This window comes from Parambassis ranga, chromosome 19 (assembly GCF_900634625.1).
Source record: "Parambassis ranga chromosome 19, fParRan2.1, whole genome shotgun sequence".
In the NCBI taxonomy this organism is placed as follows: domain Eukaryota; kingdom Metazoa; phylum Chordata; class Actinopteri; family Ambassidae; genus Parambassis; species Parambassis ranga.
Window position 1 is genome coordinate 22,048,913 of NC_041039.1, and position 21,643 is coordinate 22,070,555.

At 40.7% G+C, this 21,643-nt stretch overlaps 2 protein-coding genes across 2 annotated transcripts in view; one reads left to right on the forward strand and one right to left on the reverse strand.

Moving 5' to 3' along the window:
* cep290 (centrosomal protein 290) overlaps positions 1 to 971 on the reverse strand; it is a 37,117-nt gene extending 36,146 nt beyond the window's left edge. Inside the window, exon 1 of the mRNA XM_028429905.1 lies at positions 289 to 971. Coding sequence (XP_028285706.1) covers positions 289 to 402 — 114 coding nt within the window. The 5' untranslated portion in view covers positions 403 to 971. The remainder of the gene's footprint in view (positions 1 to 288) is intronic.
* A 26-nt stretch (positions 972 to 997) lies between these two features.
* tmtc3 (transmembrane O-mannosyltransferase targeting cadherins 3) lies at positions 998 to 21,407 on the forward strand. Its single transcript, XM_028429907.1, has 14 exons — positions 998 to 1,135; positions 1,650 to 1,863; positions 2,049 to 2,267; positions 5,652 to 5,751; positions 6,989 to 7,104; positions 7,233 to 7,405; positions 10,354 to 10,606; positions 12,938 to 13,086; positions 13,179 to 13,299; positions 13,477 to 13,588; positions 16,327 to 16,430; positions 16,567 to 16,736; positions 16,959 to 17,185; positions 18,768 to 21,407. Exons 2-14 carry the CDS (start codon positions 1,675 to 1,677, stop codon positions 19,646 to 19,648), a joined length of 2,814 nt encoding a protein of 937 aa, XP_028285708.1. The 5' UTR covers positions 998 to 1,135; positions 1,650 to 1,674; the 3' UTR covers positions 19,649 to 21,407.
* The last annotated feature ends 236 nt before the right edge of the window (positions 21,408 to 21,643 follow it).

Consider the following 21,643-nt stretch of genomic DNA (forward strand, 5'->3'; position numbering starts at 1 on the left):
TTAGTGTCAAAATAACTCAAGACCTGCACAGGATCCTGGACCAAAACAGTGATGGAGGAGGAAAATACATCAAGAAGCCTTGAAAGGTGGGGACAAGCAAAGCCAAACAGTCTGATCTATTCACAAATGCAATGGGATTGACAAGAGAGGAGTTTCAGTATCAGTGCGTGCAGCCACAGAAAACATGCATACATGGTATATGAGTAACATGATATTAAACAATCAGAGAGATGGTGGTGTGATGGGGCAGAAATCTGATGCTGATGTGAGGAGAGGAGGGACATTTACCAAAACAAACATGCCGTAGACCTCGTCCACCTCTTCCTTCTCACATTCTTGGAGGGTCTCTGGGTCAATTCTTGACACTTTTTCCCATTCACGAGCAGCAAACACCTTGGCCATGATGTATTTGTATAGATTTAGCTAACCAGAATATGAATATTACTGAAGAGAGTTACAAGCTGCTCTTAATGCTAGCTCATTGTGTAGATCCTATCCTGTTATTGTGATCAGCACGAAGGCAAAATAGCTCCAATTATTGTAAATTCATGGCGACATTTTTATCACAATCCCTTAAAAACAAGGCAACTCCGAATTAGCTTACAGGCTGAGATCTGTCAGGTTTCGTTAAGAACTTAATGTCTAAGGTTATTTGACTAAACTCAGAAAGCCATGCAAACACAGTAGCAGCTAACATGATATGTAAACAGCCTTCCTGAGGTTTCCGTGATGCTCTGGCTGCTAGGTTACAGCTGACAACACCAGCACCACTTTAGCTAATCAAGCTAATCTACAAGAAAATTACAGTTGTACAAAAAACGACAAGCCGGTCGTTGTCGGAAACTTCACCAAACCTCAGCGACAGAATCGGTCTAAAATTATCACATCACATCCAACACTAACAAGTTGTTACTGGCCGTATTCACTTCAGTTCGCTTAATAGCAAGAAGTGTAGCTTGGCTAATGTTTAACTTGCGCGGTCACCTCTGCCCCGGAAGTGATAGTTACGCTTTGCAGAGCTAGTTAGCACAGATGGAATGCTGCTTGATGAATTGTGTTCTCCGTATGTGTGTTGTTATTCCACGTTTTTGATATCCTCTCTGCCGTCACTGCCGTCTGCCCTGTTATAGACGCGGTAAGAAAGACATTAATTACTCCTTCGGCAGCTATTATCAGCCTAAAGACTCGTAACATGCTAGTTAGCACTAGCTGCTAAATTAGCGTTATAGTTAGCAAAGATTACGATGCAGCAGCTAATCTGTAATCATCATAACATGTTCTCCGGGCGTTTTAGTGCTTATCTGTCATAGAAATCCATAGATAACAATGTGGAATTCATTCATTCAATGCCAGCGTTAGATATTTAAGAGGTGCTGTTAGCTGTAGTGTTAGCTATCAGCGTTTTGGCATTGCTTTAAGATACACCCTTCACTGCTTTTTGGTCTGGTGCTGCCAGCTGTCAAATTCAATGAATTATTAGTATATCACCTAAATTTAGTTCTCATTCTTTAATGTTATTGGCACCAACAAATGAGAGGCACAACAAGAACGAGAACGATGTTAGGATGAATTGTAACACATGTTTATACACCCACTGTATAAGGTTGTTTCATAAGCCTTTAATACAGTTCCATTGTTTCCCTTTACAGTGATCAATGACGGCTTTGATCAGCGATGGCTGTCGTGTCATGGAAGGAGATTTTGCTTTTGACTGGACTGGTGGTGGGGTGTTACTGGAACAGTGTGTCCTGTGGGTTTGTGTTTGATGATGTCTCAGCCATCCTTGACAACAAGGACCTCCGGCCCTCTACCCCTCTCCACAACCTATTTCTCAATGACTTCTGGGGAACACCTATGGCTGAGGTAAACCGATGAGATTATATCATCTAATTCTATATGCACAGATCTCACTTTCAGGCAGAATAAAAGTGTATTGTATATATGTTCACATCAGATTAACTTGACTCTAATATAAATTCAAAGAATCAATCTGAAGCTGCATTGAACATGTATCGGAACATAAAGGTGTTCATTTCATCCCACTACAGGAGCGCAGCCACAAATCCTACAGACCGTTGACCGTACTCACTTTCCGACTGAACTACCTCTTCAGTGAACTCACTGCAGCTTCCTATCACCTGCTCAATGTGGTTCTACATGCTGTAGTATGTGTTCTTTTCCTTCGAGTCTGCCGGCTGTTCCTGGACAAGACTTCGAGCTTAGTGGCAGCGTTGCTGTTTGCTGTGCACCCCATTCACACCGAAGCTGTAAGTAGTGTCTTTTCTGAGCAAGCAAATGTTATGTGATGTATAATGTGAAAGAAAATGATGCGACACAAGCTTTTTGTTTATTTGATCATCTACTGCACTGTAGGAAATTAAAAATCTTAGGTGCTCTATAACTAAACATCATATTATTTCTATAAGATAAACCGTAGAGAAACACCTTAAACAAATTGAAAGGGTCAGAACTCAGTGCAGTCTTATTAATAGAACACACACCAAAGTGTAAATAGTAATTATAATAATAAATTGGTTTTATATAGCGCTTTCCTGCTGGGCACTCAAAGCACTTTACATTGAGATGCATTATTCATTCACACCACATTCACACAGTGGCAGTGGTAAACTACAGATGTAGCCACAGCTCCCCAGGGGCAGACTGACAGAGACGTGGCTGCCAAGGTGCACTTACAGCCTCTCTGACCACTGCAGATTAATTCATACACATTCATACACCAGTGAGTGCACTGTAAAGGAGGCTATCATTTGTAAGCCATGTGGTATGTGTCCCTACTCTACGTGTCAACACCAAACACGGCTGGGGGATTAGGAAACATCACTGCCTCAGCTTTGCACCAACATGTTCACTGGCATTTTTTTTGTTTTTTTGTTGGGTGGGGCATCATAGACACACACTGCCTTGGTATTCAGAATAAGAATCAGAAATACTTTGTTAATCCCAGGGGGAAATTGCTTAAATTAAAAAAAGTAATCTTATTATAACAATTGTGTACTAGCTAGGCGTACATAATATTGTGAACAGAATGAGTGATGACTGTTAAGCTATGAAAATCCCATCCTTAAGGTGGGATTGCAGCTTATCTAAGACACCCCCTCCCTTCTCTGTTTTTATTAACCCACTTGTAATGAGATTAGGGAAATTCCTATAACTGCCAGTGTCATGTAAATCTCTGCTGTGAGCGCTGATTCTCAGCCCTCTTTTGGTTTATAGTCTATTTATAGTTCGTAAGTTTAACGTAGACATTACTGCAAATGTGACTGAACTTGACAGGAAACCAAAACCCTTTTGTTATTGTTGATCATTTGAACTTGATCTCATTGGCCGTCTGTCTAAAAAAGCCTCTACCCCCAATTAGGACTTGTAATTCATCCTATTCAGCACAGCTAAACTGATGACCAGACAGGGCCTGACCGGAGTAGAAAAACAAAGGAAACATTCTGCTTCTCTGGGTGGAGTGCTACTGTTACACACTGTGCACCACTGCGCCAATCTTCCTCATGGTGTTCTCTAATCTATGCAGAGTCTCTCAGACTTTCTTGAATGGAAACAATTTGCCTCACAAATGAGCCCTTAGAGTTAGTCCAGCGAATGCCCTTCATGTTATCACCGTCTGGAATCTCTCTCTGAACGGATCATTTGTTTTTGAGTTATGCTCCAAGCACTGAAGGTCCCTTCATGATAAGTGTGTACAAAGAGTCCTTGTGTGTCCTCATGTCTTTCTCAGTGTTTTTTTTTGGTTATCTGTCTTTTTGAATAGGGGAGGTTCAGTTGTTGTTGTTTTTTTGTATCTCTAAGTATCTTCAAATACAAATTATTTAATGTACTCCACAACAAGATATTAAGGCTTTGAACGGGTGTTAGACTGAAATCTATCTTTGAAAATCTGCAGTCTAGCGCCGCACAGACAGACACGCAGCAAATTGTAAAGGAGAGAAGTGGAGCTGGCTGTCGGTCAGTCCGAGAGCAATGCATGTGCTTGGTTTGAATCCTGACAATAATCCCTGTTTCTTGGAAGTTGCAAACCTCTTGTGATGCTGATGTGTTTTCTTAAAAGATATGCACTAGACACAACAGGTGTATAGTGCACTAAAAACATGTGTGGGACCCTGTGTGTGGTTTTATGGTATGCCTAATTCTAAGAATTTTGGTCATTCTTAACTGGAGAATGTTGTTTCTTCCACACGAGGGCAGTCATCATTTACATCAATAACAGATAATACTGTCAGAAGGCTCTGACACAGAGAAGTGAAACCCTGCTAGCCTCCACTCAGAAGATTTACTCTAAAGAAAAAAAACCTCTCGGGTCATATCTAGGCTGCTGTCAAATTCTCGTACTCTCAATATGGTGTTTTAGTTATGAATTTAATATGATGTTGACATATTTTAAACAAACTAATAAGCTTATTTTCACAGCATCTGTTTAGTGTTAATGCAGTACATTATAAATAATTCCTGCTTTAAAAATATATTATAGACATCCAGTAAGTGTTCCATAACAGCTGCAGCGTCATTATCGTCATGAAGTAACAGTCTGAGAGCACCAAATCAGGTGAATAGGTCAGACGTTGTGCAAGTTTAAATCCGCATTCCAGAGTGGCTGCACTAAAGCCGGTGTAGTCCCCCTTTCCTCAGGCTGTGTTTACTTCTGATGATCTTCACTAACCCACAACAGAAATACCACTGAGTTCAAACTTCCTGCATAATAGAACTGAACTGCATGTGCATGTAAGCAGCGCTGTATAATGTATTTCCTTCCACCTTAACCCTGAATCCAATTTAAAAGTAAAGAGCAGATGCCTGCTTATAAAATAAAATCACTGAATATAATATTACAGTGAGAGATTATTCAATGATGATCCTACGGTGTGGTCCATGAAACAGTACATGACATTTTGAGAAAATCTGTGGTATGAACTCGAAATATAGAAACTTTCTGGGTAGGGCTGCAACGAGTATTGGAGTAATATTCAAGGGCAAAATGCATCGACAACTAATTTAGTATTCGATGATGCGTTAGTGACGTCATCGAAAATGATTCTCTGGCTCATGGTGCAGCGGGGTGATCAGCGTTTTGGGTGCAAGAGGCCCTGGATTCAAAACCCGGGTGAGCTGTTTGTAGGTTGGTGCGGGGTAAACACACACATTCACACTTACACACACACACAGTTGCACACACACTCATGGATAGAAGCAAGCGGCGGTCCAAAAAGTACCCACTATTAAAAGGTGCCCGCTATTGAAATAATTATTATCTGCAGCCGCATTTATGGGAAAACAATGACATTTACGTGTGATCCGATTACTCGAATAATCACAAAAATAATCGGGTCGAGTATTCGATTATCAAAATAGTCGTTTGTTGATAATTGTGGGTGAGTTGGCACAGAACAGTGTGTTTTATGGGTATCTCCTTGTGGGATGAGTTACTACACACATTTAACTGTTTACCACAGGTTAAGGATTTCTATTCGCTGGATGTTCCCTCATGGGGAGCTGGGGGGGTCATGTGCTGATGGAAAGCTGACAGTTTTGACACCTGAAACTCTGGCAAAATAGCGTGACATTGAGTTTCAAGTAAAGTTGGTTGAGCCAGCTAACGGACTTCTGTCATTTGTTTTAATCCTCAGGTCACCGGTGTGGTGGGCAGAGCGGAACTTCTCTCATCAATCTTCCTCTTGGCTGCTTTCCTGGCATACACAAAATCAACAGGCCCAGACCATTCTATCGGTAGGTACATCACAAGCCTCTCACTTATTTATGTCTCTCCTACCAGATGTACAGGGTTCGTTTCAGGTGAGCTCTTTCTTCAAAATAAATACAGGAAAAACAAATTGGCTCTGGCAAAACGCCTGGATATTCACTGTTTTTCCCCATTATATCGATTATACTGCTTTTCAAGTAAAGTTAATTACTTACTTTTGTCTGTTTTGTTCTGTACTTTATATGTATACATCAGCTCATTGTTCTAAGATGCAGCTGTGTTTATTGTGATTCATATGGGGTTTACAGTTTCCGAAACAGTGTTGAGATGCTGCATATAATGTCTGTAATCATTTATAAATGAGAAAAACCCTGTGTTTAGTTGACATATCAACAGATGTTACAGAAACACATAGGAATTTCATACAAGTGCTCACCGGAAAGGTTGTATAATGTTAAACAGACTCTCTGTTTGCCTTTAACAATAAGGAGGGCTAGAAGTTTGTCAAGAATTTCCTCATCTGCAGTACTTCCTAATTACATTATAATTCCACACAAAATAAGACAAAAAAACCAGCACTGAATAGTGCCCCCCCTCCCTCTGTTTTGGGGGCTTTACATGGGCATAGCATTAAAATTACATCACTACATGGGCTCAAAAACATTTCTGAAAACCAGAGTTCCCCTCTCTGCATCTGCAAATTGACCTTGCAAAGTGCTGGGGGGGGGGGGTTATATCACGAAGAGGAGACAGTTAGACATCATGATGATGACTTTCTGTGTTAACCCAGGTTTTCTGCAAGAAGCATTTGACAGAGTTCATCTAGAAAAGACTATAGTTATTATGGAGCGAGAGGGGTCATTAAAACCACTTTACTTTTGGATCTAGTGGACTGGCTCTGAAGGCTGGTGACGTGTTAAATAGATGTTCATTGAGTGGTGACTTTTCTGGCTGGTTTAAGCTAAAACCTGCATAACATAACCTGCTTCTGAACAGGTTAGGTTAGCAGAATAATTTACAGTGATGATATACCAGGTTAAAAGAGAGCCACCTTGATGATGCTACTAACTCTGACTCTTGCTTTTGCTTCCTTTTACACACTTTTGGGGTCCAGGTTTATTTAAACAAACTGAGGCGAAGAGGGAAACTGTCCACTGGCCTGAAAGAGCTCGCACAGACTAAGCAGTGTTGTCTTTGTAAGATGGTTATGGGCTGGATTGTGTAAGTGATTATACAGATGTTTGTGTCCCTCTTGTCTTTCAGTTTGGACTCCCATTGCTCTAACAGTAGTTCTAGTAGCTGCAGCGACACTTTGTAAGGAGCAAGGCATCACCGTTGTCGGCATCTGCTGTGTCCATGAAGTGTTTGTTGCACAGGGGGTAAGGCTCCAGAACACACTGCATATTTGTATTTATGACTGAATATATTTTGTACACCGACACACATGGATATTCTTTCAAATGTACATATTGAGTTAACTATTTCCTTCCTGCCATGCTGCCCTTAGTTCACCCTGCCCTTGCTGCTCGACACACTGCGGCAAGTCCTGCAGGGTAAGGACGGGTTCCCCTATGCTGTCCTGCAAACTCTGCTGAAGCTCATCGTCCTCATTATTAGCACCCTGCTGCTCGTCATCATCAGGGTCCAAGTCATCCAGTCCCAGCTTCCTGTCTTCACAAGGTAAGCAGATCTTAAATCAGCAATCATCAAATTGAGTACTCCAACAGCTTCATTTTCACTGTAACTTTTATGGCACCAAACAGAATAATGTGATTATTGTCAGGAAATTAAATGTGCTTATGGTGAACAGACATGAAATATTTGCAGCTCCACCACTGCTGCATCTTATCTACGCAAAAGGAAAAGACATTTGCAGCTACTGAAGGCCAATCCAGTGCAGTTAAAGACATGATTTGAATGTAAATGGATTGCAGCATTACATAAACACATTATGCTAGGCTAGTTCTTTATTTATTTCATATTATATAATGTCTTTTCTGTTTATTTGATTAAAGTAGAAAATCTTCCCATGGCCTCTGACTTCCTGCAGCTGGTGGATGTGGCTAAAAGGCCCACATTTGTTTCTTAGTGCATCGAGAGCTCTGCAGCCTAATGAATTATACGTACATTTGCATGTTGGTTACTCGTATTTCATGCAGTCAGCGCCTTGATCTCAAATGTTGAAAACCACCAGTTGTGAGAAGGGGCAGCAACCTGAGGAAGGCTGTAAAAATGTTCACCATAATCCTCTTACAGTGAATTAAAAAAAGAGCACAGCTACTATTTTTTTTTTGTTACTCAAATGATTTCCATTAAGTTAGAGTGCTCCACTGACTGTGTCCTCTTAATAAATGCTTGCACCCCTGCCTGGTATTTATAGTGCTGATGGAAGTAGAGTATCCATGTGAACTGTTTCTGTTGGTCCATTACAGGTGCAGATAGTACAGAAAGACAGATGATTTGACTTTATGTGATGCATGGAACTCATCACTCATTGTTAAAAAAAAAAAAAAAAAGGCCAGTAGTCTCCAGCTGCTTGTTGTGAGTGCAGCTGCTCTGTGTGGCTGTGATGAATAAAGCAGTGGCTGTTTTTGGTTATTGTTTGATTATATCGCCAGAGTTGTAACAACTAAAGGCTGTAGTCAGGTAATAATTGAAGCTAGTGAGTAAACACACAGCCTCTTTCTGTAATCACAACCAGTGTCTCTCTGCTAGGTTACTTCTCTGACACAAAATGTGCACTTCATATGAGTCTAAATGACAATTAAAAAAAGATCGGAGTGCACAATCCAAACCAGAGAAACCAAAGGAAAGGCAAATGGAAACCATGTATCAACCAGCTGTAGTAGCTACAGCAGCAATACATGACCTTCATGCTGAATGTTTGTACATGCAAGCAGCTTGACATTTCATATTAAAGCCGAGAATATGATGCTTAGAACTTAGTATATATATCATAATTCAGAATAAGAACATAAGAATTTAGATTTAGATGAACTCTGAGGCCACATTATATACTTGGTCAGGGCTGAATTGCTAATAGTTCCACTTGATTAGGTTTTTATTCAGTCTAAACTTTTCTTAAAAAAAAACAGTTTGAGCAGGAGTCAACCTAATGGCATGTGAGCGTGAAGATAAAATTCCAGTCAATTAGCCTAGATGGCCTGATCCTCTATCCATAATCCTAAAGCTGTCTCCAGATTGTCTGAGAGAATATCTCTGTTCAAGCCACAACAATAGCACATATTTAGATTATCATCTCACAGCTGTGATTAGAAGTTCAAATAGAGACCCCCAGCAACAAAGAGAGAGATGAATAGAAGAGGAGTTAAGACTGTGGCGATGTCACAGGCAGCAATAAAGACAAAATATTTTTATTCTGACTACAGGATAAACAAATTCACATTCATAATCCAGACCAGGGCCACCCAATCTGGTGCCTGCGGGGTCAGATTTGGCCCTCCTTTGTTTTGTTTTGGTTCCCTTTTCTTCTTTCCTAAATCAATATGGATCTTCATATGAAATTCTTTCAGTTGCAAGAACAAATATTTATTTTTATTTTGGATTTCCTCTGACATTACATTTGGTGGGAAACATTTGTTCATTTTAGCTCCATAGACGGTGAGATTTTTATCAGGTGGGATTATTGTTGTTATGTCGGGCTATGGCAGAGAGTAAAGGTATCCTGTGTCAGATTAAAAGTAAAAAAATGTAAACTACGGAAGCCTCCATCTACACATCCAACCGTGAAAAGTTAATTCTATGGAAATTGTTGGTTTTTGCACCAACCAGACATTTACCCCCCCCCCCCCCCCAGGCTTCCATTAATTTCATTTTCATTGCATTCAGGAATTATAGCTATTTTTTTTACCCACTCTGCCAAATGATGCATTACTTAACGGATGCTGCTTCATATTGGAGATGAATAATGACCCCAACACATACAGTGAGTTCCTTGAGGCAAAGAACTCGGATATTCTTCCCTGGCCAAGTCCGTCACCTGATCTAAGCCCAACAGAGCTGCTGTTCACTTACTGAAGACAAGACTGAGAGCAGAAAGACACAAACGAGCAGCAGCGGAGGGCAGCTGCAGTAAAGGCCTGCAGGGAAGATTGCTTAGCATGGTCATTTCCATGGGTTCCAGACTTCAGGCAGTCATATATCACAGTATTAGATATATGGCTTACATGCTCTCCATTCCTCTGTCATCTTTTTTATTAAGATGGATTTGAAGGATCACATCTTGGATAAGGATACTATGTGCAATCTCATATCAGTAAATCATGTTTTATCAAATTCTGTGCCTGATCTGGTATGCTGCTTTTATTTTGGCATGAAAATCATTGTTTCCCTGTCAACATTTCTCATAGGATTTTGAAAAATGAGAGCCAGTACAGGAAGTTATATAGATCAGTTGGTCGATCTCATGATCCTTTCAATGGGATTATTGTGATGAGTGTTGTAAATATTATTACAAAATCGTTGATAATGTTTGGATGTAGCTTTTTAGATTTGATGAAAAGGCCTTCATCATTTTCTTCAGTAAACTATATTGTGTTTTATTACCCACTCCTGCTCTCCCCATGACATGTTTTTCATTTTTTGTTCTTCTCTATGTCTTCTTGTAGATTTGATAATCCAGCAGCCGTCAGCACCACTCCCACCAGACAACTGACTTTCAACTACCTGCTTCCTGTGAACGCCTGGCTTCTCCTGAATCCATCAGAGCTCTGCTGCGACTGGACCATGGGTACTATCCCTCTGGTGGATTCAGTTCTGGATCTTCGTAACCTTGCCACCCTGGTGTTCTACACCTTTCTGGGCCTTCTCGCCTACCACAGCCTGCGCTACAGACACAGCTCTGCAAAGACAGTCATCATGGTAAGAAACATGATTAGCCTATTCAAAACATTAAGAGACACTGGTTTTGTCTTAAATATAGTGGAGTGATTGTATCTATGCTAGGATATTAGGGCTATACAAAGTAGCTGGAGGATACGATTAAAAAAAAAAATGTACGTTTCTTGCTTTTTATCTTTATAAATTTAGCATTGGAGTTTTTTTCCACATATTTTTGTAAAACTTTTAACATTTCAAAATATAGATAGATAAATACTTTATTGATCCTAAGGGAGATTTTGTTATTTAGGGTTTATTTTTCCACATTAAAAAATACATTTCTGTTTATTGAATGGTCATAAAAACAAAAAAAATGTAAGAATTTTTATTGGAATCTGAGTGGTTAAAGCTGTAAAGACAACAGGGCCGATTAGTTTTAAAGCCCTACACTGTGGGAAAAAGCTCTAATGTATGAGCTGTAAGAAAAAAAATTAGACTACAAGCAAAACAAAAACAAGATTTGATATATAATTATAAAAGCACAACAGTTCAAACCACAGTTTGGTGTCTTTTCTTTGTAATGAAACTTTTTCCCCTCTTTTGAAATTGAATTTGAAAAAGCTTTTCATGAGAGCTTCCAGTTCATTTTTTTTTTTTTTATTGTCGATTGCCCTCTGGTACTTTGTCACCATAGATCCTTTTTCCCTGTTCATCATTGACATGGTTATATTCTTTCTGAAATGCTCAACAGATTGGGTTGAATAGCTTCAGTGGATGTAAAGACTTTTGAAATGAAAGAACTCATTTTGTGTCCCTTTTTTTTGTGTAACATACAGTATGAGCGCACGTCACTGTAACCCTTGAGCTAAAGTGGTTCCTCGTGTCTGACAATAATGCCTTCCCTGCACTAAAATGGGTTTTGGATCAACATATTGGCCTGTAAACAGATCATTAGATGCCAGAGCAAGTTTAATACTGTGTGCTTTTATTAGGTTATTCTGGTTTTAATTCATTGCATTTCTCTCTTGTAGTGTTTGGCCCATTAAGTTCCCAGATTTCTTTAGCAAACCAAAACTAGGCACACACATCAACAACACAACATAAGCTCTTTCTTGAGCTACTGTTCATTGTGGGACACCATAACAAATTAGCATCTGTTGTGCAACAGGCCCATGGCTCTAGTACTTGAAGGTCAATAAACTTCCTCAGAGGAACACAAATCAACACAACTGAATTATGACCTTTACAGTGTTTACTCTGGTTTGCTAACAGGATTTTGGAATATGTTGCAGAATAATATCGTATCACATCAACCTACTTGTGCTGCCAGCTGTCTCACATGGAGCATGAGAGAGACTGTTAAAAAGCTTTAGATAACCGCTGTCCACAGAGGACGTAGCTCTTATTTTTCCCACCCATCACTGTGCACAAGAGCTGCGCAACACAAATTAAACTGTTTATTATTAGGGTCATTAACAATTTAATAAAAATGCCTTGGCATGCAAGGTAGTACCAACCAATGGTGCAAATGTCTGCTAAGACACAGATGGGTCAAAGTTATTTTTTTCCTCATTTGTTGTTGTTTGTTTGATAAAATAAATTGAATCATGATAAATGGGTTCAGTATTGAGTTTGGTGATTATGAGGCTGTCAGATTCTGCAGTCCCGTCTCCTATTGCAATCAATAGGAGGATCCAAATGGGAAGGCAGAGTCCATGTGACAGATACAGGAAATGCCTGCTCAGAGTCTCATTAGTTAGAAGACTAAGTCCGAGCAAGAGATGGTGTATTGGCTTTTACAATAATCAGGACTGCAGAATATGAACCCTGTAGACCAGCAACCATATGGCATTATTCATGTTATTCATGCATCATTCATTTCAGGTTTGCAACAGAATAGAAAAAGGAAGCCGCCTACTTTTTTCTTTGTAAACAGTACAGCATCACCATAGCAACATATCGCTGCACAGGTTTTGTCTATTACTTACCATGTCGTGTAGAAGGTTTTTATTTATTAGCTGTTCCACCTTTCTCCTTTTGCTTTTCTCTCACATGAATGTGTGCTCTACTTTTTTGTTATTTTAGTTTTACCCTTAGCCGGTCCCCTGCATCGTGTCTCAACATGTCCTCTTAACTGCCAATACTGTGACATTTCAGATAATGGAATCTTTAAAGCTGGAATCACTTTTTTCTGTATAGCTTAAGTTTCAGTCTACATCCTGTTTCGGGAGTGAGGTTTGAAGAAAGCTCTGCCAAAGCTCTTTGCTTCTGATTTTGTTTATCATATATGACATAACACCAGTCATAACATTTTTAGGTATGTAGGTATGTTTTAGGTATGTTAAACTAGTCTTTTCTTTCTGTCTCCTCCAGGCTCTGTCTTTGATCGTCCTGCCTTTTATTCCGGCGTCCAACCTTTTCTTTCCCGTGGGTTTTGTTGTGGCAGAGAGGGTCCTCTATGTGCCCAGTATGGGCTTCTGTGTTCTTGTTGCACATGGATTCAAGATTGTGTCACATAAAGTGTAAGTGCTCCTCCAAAATGTTCTTCTAATTATATAATGTCCCTTTTTTTAATATAATAAAAATCGAATTATAATCAAATAATCATTTGCAGACAGTTGAAGAAGATCTCCTGGTTGATGATTGGAGTGTTGTTAACAACACATGCAGTGAAAACTTTCAACAGGAATTGGGACTGGGAGTCAGAATACACTCTCTTCACCTCTGCCCTGAAGGTAAGTTGGAGAGACTGCCTGGCTGCTTTGTCGGTGTATCTTGGCTGTTAAAGCACTATGTGATAAAGCGTCTTGATTGAACGTGTTACAGATAACACATCTGCAAAATGATAAATCACCCTTTCACGAAACAGAACGTGTTTATCATTTTGTTTCTTGAATTTTCTGCCACCTCAGGTCAACAAGAACAATGCTAAGTTGTGGAACAATGTTGGCCATGCTCTAGAGAATCAGAATAATTACGCAATGGCACTGCGGTACTTTCTCCAGGCCACTCGCGTCCAACCAGGTAAGAGAAATGTAAATCAAGCATACAAAAGCTGGCACTTTAACATATAATGATAAGGGTTAATCAGATTATTTTAAATTGAGGTCAAAGGGGTATACTGCCTTTGAATGTACTGTACCTACAGTCATGGCCAAAGGTTTTGGCAGTGGCACAAATTTCGTATTTTAGAAACTTTCCTGCTTCAGCTGCTTGTGATTGTTTTTACACATGTTTCCATGGTAAATTAAAGAAGAATTATAATAATTGTATAACTTTCAAAGATATATATTTATTGCCAAATACATCAAGAGTCAGTCTTTACAGTGTTGACTTTTTTTTCTTCATAACTTCTGCAATTCGTTGTGGCATGCTCTCCAAGCCACTTGGTTATCACTTTTGCTGTGTGATATGGTGCTCCATCATGCTGGAAAACACACAGGTCTCCACTAAACTGCTCCTGGATCGTTGGCAGACGTTGCTCTTGCAGGACCTTTTGGTACCATTCTTTATTCATGGCAGTGTTTTGGGCAGAAATGTGAGTGAGCCCAATCCCATGGATGAGAAGCATCCCCACACACATGGATAGGTTCAGGATATTTTACTGTAGACACAGGAAGCATGGCATCGTTCTCCTTTGCTTCTTTGAACATCTAATCTCCCAGCAGTCCCAAAGTCCGAAGGGAGCTTCGTGAGGAAAAAATAACTTTGGACCAGTCCTCTGCTGTCCAATCCTTGTACATTCGGCAGAATTTTAGTCTGTCCTTGATGTTTTTCTTGGACAGAAGCGGGTCCATTGCTGCCCTCCTTGACACCAGACCATTGTCAAAAAGTCTTCACCTCACTGTGCGTGCAGATGCACTCACACCTGCTTGTTGCCACTCCTGAGCAAGCTCTGTACTGGGAGCTAAACAATTCTGTAGCTGAGTCCGCAGAAGAAAGTGGTCCTGGCACTTTGTGAACAATCTTGGATGTCCTAAAGCCTTCCTTACAGCAGTTGAACCTCTCTCCTGATGATCCGGTAAATAGTTCTTTCAGGTGCAATATTCACTTTCCTGGCATGTGAGGCCACTGATGAAAAGCAATGACAGCTGCAAAAGTTTTTTTTTGGAGGTAGCCATTGTTAAATAATGGTTAAAACACAGAATTCGTGCCACTGCCAAAACCTTAGCCATGACTGTATGTCTGTCCCTGTTCCTGTGCCTGCAATATTTTAGGAATGCTTTGACGGAAGGTTGAACTTCTTACAATTTGGTGGTCAAAGGGTTAAAAATCAAGGTGCCTTTGTTGATTAGGTTTATCCTATTCATGTGAACAATGTCTCAGGAATGCTTTAAAGGCTTTGAAGCTGGAGCAGCTGTCCTTTTGGAGGATGGACTGATGAGCTGTTGGTGGAAAAAATCACCTAAGTTTCATTCTCTTGTTAACACCTGCTGATTCCCAAAAAATCAGACCTCGCATACTGTACACCAAACAGCACATAAACCATGGTACTGATAGAAATGAGAATAACATGAAATGAGAGTCAACATTGACAAACCTTTAAGATGTCGGTCATCAGTTCTCATCTCTGATGTGCTGCAAATACATTGAACTGTTTCCCACTGCATACTATTGTAGGTCCCATCCATTCATCTACCCATCAGTAATGCCCATGTAGGAGTTACTGACTACTGAGGATATAATAGGCGATTTAAAATGCAGTCCACATCAAATGTTGGTAAAATGAACAGTGAAGCTCTCCTTACAGTTTAATGTACACTCCAAGTCTGGATGGATGTGGTTTTAAACTAAAACTTTGAGTGATTGACATCAGTCAGAGGTCCAGATTTGACTGGATTTTGACACTACTTCAGGATCCCTTTGTGCTTTTCTTTGTTGGTTATATGCTGAGATTGTATACTGTTAAATCCCCCTCTGGAAGTGCAGTTTATTTTTGCTACATCATTCACAAATACTGTAACACCATGTCACATTTACTAATCAATACATAAAATGACTGAACTTATTGTCCACATGATCACTGATGACTTCTCTTAATGCACTCACTTGTTGTATAGGCTTCATAAAAGGAAGAAGATGGGGAAAAATAAGCAAAACCAGGACAGACGAATTTTTTAAAGCCAAACTAAAAATTAACTGTGAAAACAGGAAATGAACCTAATATGTTTTTTTATGCAATGTGGAAACAACTGAATATGTTCATTCTCCTGGGATCTCAGAGGTGATGAAAAGGGTGACTGTTAAAACATTAAATGGTCATATAGTAAGATTTAATTCTGGCTAAAAATATGACAAAGAATCCTCTTGATATCAAGTCCAAGTGTTTATTGTCATTTTACTTTCCATCTCTCCACATAAGCCCTTTCATTACACTCCAATCTCATGACTGCACTGATGGTTAATACATTAAAAAGTGAAGTTTGGACAGCTTCTAGTTATCAGTGAATGCTTCACGCCTTTGTTTTCAGGAAGCCTATCATCAGTCAAGACACCACCACTGTTCCTGGTTCACCATCCACGAGTGTTTCCACATGATTAACAATGTAAACACATTAACCCAGTGAGGCTTTGGTGCTATGCTAATCATCAAGCATCAGTTCTGCACGTCTCAACGGATCTCTTATCAGTCTCTTTTCTTAACGGTTCTCAGACTGTGACATTGCACCTTCCTACATATACCATGCATGTTGTTTTCCTCATACTTTGGTGTGTACTTCCCCTCTGTTCCTTCTCTTATTCTTCGCTCACTGTTGTTGCAGATGACATTGGAGCTCACATGAATGTTGGAAGAACCTACAAGAACTTGAACAAATCCAAAGAGGCAGAAGATGCTTACTTGGTTGCCAAATCCCTCATGCCACAGGTATCTAAATCATAGTCATCATAGTAAAAACAGGAAGTCCTGTATTCCTGTAACTTCATCTGTTATCTGAAACCATTTTTCCAAGGAAAATACAGCAGCACTGAGAGTATTGATTTGACTTTTGACCACTCATCAGGTTATTCCTGGGAAGAAGTACGCGACACGCGTGGCCCCAAACCATCTGAATGTTTATATAAACCTGGCAAATCTGATCCGGGCCAACGACTCCCGACTAGAGGAGGCTGACCAGCTCTATCGACAGGCAATCAGCATGAGACCAGACTTCAAACAGGCCTACATCAGCAGGCAAGTTTCACACATCTGACTCGAGTCCTCAACAGAACCTGGCTTCTTTCATGCTTTGCATTTAGTGTCCTTTTCCATCTCCACTTTTAAAATGGTTATACTGTCTCTAGAGGAGCATGTAACTAACCCTAAAGTTAAAGGGGTTATATACTGTAACTTGTTTTGAGAGAAGTTAATTCCTCCGTATTGAAAATGCTCTTAAATTTCTTTCCTCTTCTTCAGAGGGGAGCTGCTGCTGAAGATGAACAAGCTCACAGAAGCCCGGGACGCCTATTTGCGAGCCCTCGAGCTGGACCGCACCAACGCTGACCTGTGGTACAACCTGGCCATCGTCAACATCGAGATGAAAGACCCGTCCGAAGCCCTGAAGAACTTCAACCACGCCCTGGAGCTCAACCCCCGCCACAAGCTGGCTCTGTTCAACTCAGCACTTCTCATGCAGGAATCTGGTAAGTGATGTTCACAGCGAGAAAGTAAATAGTTTTAGATTGAATGCTGTCTGCAGCTGGAGAGTAGTAATCGCAGGACTGTACTTGCTAATAAAAAGCACTACTTGTCACTCTTAAGCCTTTTCATACACCTGGTGTAAACAAAGGAAATAACCTGAAACTACCTGTAAGGTGTGTCCTGCTTCTTGAGTTGACATAAACCCTGTGTGCCCTGGCACGTCGTTCCAGAGCCAAGTTCCTGTCAGGTTACACATCAGTGACAGTAAAATATTTAATAAGCAGTTTCATAGGTTTGACTGAAGGTGCTTTATGTTAGCTTATATGTTCATTTTGATTTGCTTTTAGTAATCTCACCACATTCCAGCGGCTAGTTAATCCATGTTCTTTATCTATTCCAAAGCATTAAGGATGACATGATTATTTAATTTTACATTGGGTGGTTCAAACAACAATAACAAAGACGTGAGTACTTCAGGAGCGTGTTTTTCTTTTCTTTCAGGGAGCACATTGACCTCAGAATGACATGTCATTTAACCGCACATATAAAGCTTTTATTTGTAACTCTGCCAATCACAGAACATCTAACAGGACGACTCTTAAGTTTATTTCACTCCCTGTTTGGCAAACTCACAGCATGCCAGTGTAAGTTTCTCTTTGCTAAAATCCGGCCATGCCTGTTTTTATCTCTCCGGTAAAACACGATGCCGTCTGCGTTAGAGATGAACAACACATGTATGATGTCGCGTGTGACATGATTGTTTCTGCATGTTTCGCGCTGTGCTCTCCAGCTGCACGTTCTTTGCGTAGTCCATTGTTGCTCTCAGCCCATCAGTCAGAGGACAGATAAGGTTCAGTAAAGGGTCGCTGAGCAGCACGCTGTAGCAGCACATTAGCAAAGAAAGCACATTGTGAAGTTTATAGCATCTAATTGTGACTTTTGATTTGGCACAAACCAGAACAAGGCAAGACTTCGACGTGTTCCTAACTTTTCATGTCTCACATATTAATTCTGCCACTGTTTTTTGTTTGTTTCACCTCCTCTGTCTGTCTGTGGCTTCCTAAATCAAAGTTTTTATTTATTGTGGTATTAATTTCTAACAATTTGTTGCACATTTCAAAACAAAATTTTAAAACATTTTCCAGGAAAGAAAATCCATGTCAGTCTTTTGCTGCCTGTAGGGTATCAATAATGCTAAGCTGAAAACAGGGCTAGTTATGCCATCTGGGAGTTTGTTTTGTTTTCCTTGGGCTGTTTGTAGCCTTTGTCAGGTCTAGAGAAACAGCAGATTTTGTTATTTCTCCTGTTGATGCTATAAAACATTTTTACAGTTCAGCAAACTGTTGGAATTGAAAGAGTGGTGGTCACAAATATGTTAAACATAATGGCTCCAGTGTCCTTATCAGTCTACATATTTCAGATGTCTGCCTCCATTTCCCATCAAGTCACATGCTTCATATTGTTTTTAGTTTTCCTTGTTCCTTTTGAAAAGGTGGAGGTGGATGGAAAGTACCCCCATGTGCGTTCCCTATCACCATTTGAACATAAAAATAAGTCCTGCTGTGTGTCTGCCTCCTGTCACAGGTGAGCCAAAGTTCTGGCCTGAGGCTAATCGCCGTTTCCTTACCTACGTGGAGGAGGAGCCCAACGATGCCAACGGCTACTTCAACCTCGGCATGCTGGCCATGGACGCCAACGAGAACGTGGCGGCCGAGCGGTGGATGCGTAAAGCCATTGCATTGCAGGCGGGCTTCCGCAGCGCTCTGTTTAACCTGGCGTTGCTCTACTCTCAGTCCAAACGTGAGATAGATGCACTTCCTGTGTTGGACGAGCTGCTGCACCACCACCCAGAGCACATCAAGGGCCTAATCTTAAAGGGGGACATCCTTATGAACCACAAAAAGGACACGCAGGGGGCCAAAGTCTGCTTTGAGCGCATTTTACGAATGGACCCCACCAACGTCCAGGGCAAGCACAACCTGTGTGTCGTCTACTTCGAGGAGCGCGACCTGCCACGGGCCGAGCGCTGCCTGGAGGAAACTCTGGCCCTGGCACCTAACGAGGAGTACGTGCGTCGTCACTTGCATATCGTAAGAAGCAAAATGGCTGCCATGAGCGCAGCTGGGCAACCGCTCTCCTCAGCAGAGGGAGCCAGCATGCCAGCCAAGGAGGAGAAGCCGCCGCAGAGAGTGAAGGAGGCGGCGGAAGAGGCTGCTGAGGGAAAAGAGGAAGGGAGGGGGGCCGATGCTGTTGGAAAGGGGGCTGAGGATGAGAAGAATGCACGGAAATCCTCTGCAGAAAAACCTCGAGCCGAGGGTGTGGACCAGTCAGAGTCTTTAGACAGTAGTCAGTCTGAAAAGCGGACTAAGGGTAAGTCCACTAAAGAGATTAATGATATAGAGGAAAAAAGGGCAGCTGCCTTAAAGAGACTGGAAGAGATTGAGCGCATATTAAGTGGTGATTGACATTGTTGTCATTTATAGCTGGACTACTACTTTTGCAGAGCTCTTAAAAACTCACAAACATGACTGCATTTCCCCCCGCCCCACCTAGAAACATGTATTCTTAATCAATTGCCATTTTATCTGTTTGATTTCTGCACACCTATCATGTCATTGATCCCTGTAATCATGTTAAGAAGGGAAATCTGCACATGGAATTCATGTAACAAAAAGCACAAAGCCAAATTGGGATAATCTATTTAAAGCTTACAGCAGACGTAGTTGCCTGAGTGTGTGTGTGTGTGAGAGAGAGAGTGTGTGTGTGTGTGTCTTATCTGAATGTGATTTCACATATCTGCAGTAGTTATATTTGTTTTGTAGTCATTGTTTATCACTGGAGTCTTTTTTTTTCCTCTAAGATGTGAGTCACTCCTGACTTATTGTTTTTAAAAACAGAATGATTGTACCACGGACAATTAAAGGAAATGACACGTTCCCCAGATTTCCTCAAGGCCAGGATTATATCTGCCTCAAAATAAACCAGAGAGCAGAATAACCCTCCACACCGCACCAACACCAGCTCCAGCTAATCTTCATCGATCTCACTTCCTGCCGCTACATCATCGGCCTCTGTAACAGGCAGCAGCCTTCACCTGAAAATTTCATTGTGAATCCATCTGAGGATGATTACCTCATTCCCATTGTCACATTACCCTTCCCCTCCTCACTTCTCCACGCCTGTCTCCCATCTCTTCACACGCTTCAGCCTCATCAGAGATGGATGTCTGGGATTTTTTTTTTTTTTTGCCACTACCCCATTGACATCCCTCTGACATGGGCAACACCCATTTTATGACGGTCAACAATGATGCACGCTTGTCCTCAGCATCAAGTGTTGCTTATTTTCCTTCACATGGAGAAATTTTTTCACAGCACATTTACCCTTTGGCCCTGCATCCTGCTCTCCAGCGGTGATGATTAACATTAAGATTAAGATTTACTTTATTAATCCCTGTAGGGAAATTAACGATGATGATGATGTTTTAACTTGCACTGCCGCTACATTAATCAAAATATGCTTTCACCCCATTCTTGACACTAACTGCCAAATTAAAGCCTAAATAGAAGATGCATAAATCTTTCTGCTCCCCTTTCCTCTGCCCTTTTCTCTTTTTTTTCCATGTCACTACACCACTTAGCGATGGGTCTAGCGTATCCATCAACAAGACACTTGGTAGTCAAAACAAGAACGGCCCTGTGATTGTAGCTGTGATGCAGGTCAGCAGTGTTCAATTTGTCTTTTAAAGCAAATTGACCAGAACTGTACTTTTTTTCCTTACAAGCCAAGTGTGATGTCTTCAGAGCTCCCATGATGTTCTGGTTTTTTCTATATGGTGCACAATTCTTTACAGTGGAGTTACAGAGAATGCCGTTATGCTGCAGAGGAGCCTTCCTATGCATTGACCTTTTTTTTGGCCCTGAAAATCTACATATACATATATGCATATATCTATATATATGCAGGGTACTGTATCCAGTGTTATTTATTACCTTTGTTTTATATATATGTGCACTGCAAATGCTGTACATGTTTCTGTTTACCAGTGGCAGTATGCTTTTCATTCATGGTCCATCTTTTTTTTTTTCATGTCTCAACACATTTTCAGTATGTCACATGTTGAAAAGTACAGTCAGTGTTAAACGTGAACCACCTGCACCAAGAACAGGTACAGCTTTGATGGAGGGAGCACCCACTTTGTGACTATTTGCTGACTGAATGATTTTTCTTTTGTAAGATTTTTTTATGCAATAGCTAATGGTGGTTGGGGGTGTTTAGGTTATTAAATAAAGTAAATTAAAACTCATTTTGTTGTCTGTTGTTGCTTGTGTGCGTCTGTTAGATAACATGTTGCCATCTCTTTGCAGGAATGATCTATGATTTATGATGTTGTGTGTCCGACTACGGTTCAGTCGTGTGATGTATCGACCTCTCTGTAGAGGAGGGTGGTTCAGAAAAGA

Bases quoted from the DNA above. Each gene is read 5' to 3' on its own strand.
- tmtc3 (XM_028429907.1), top strand. From the start codon at position 1,675: ATGGCTGTCGTGTCATGGAAGGAGATTTTGCTTTTGACTGGACTGGTG. The intron at 2,268-5,651 runs GTAAGTAGTGTC...TTTAATCCTCAG, and splicing joins ACCCCATTCACACCGAAGCT to GTCACCGGTGTGGTGGGCAG. The intron at 13,589-16,326 runs GTAAGAGAAATG...CTGTTGTTGCAG, and splicing joins GGCCACTCGCGTCCAACCAG to ATGACATTGGAGCTCACATG.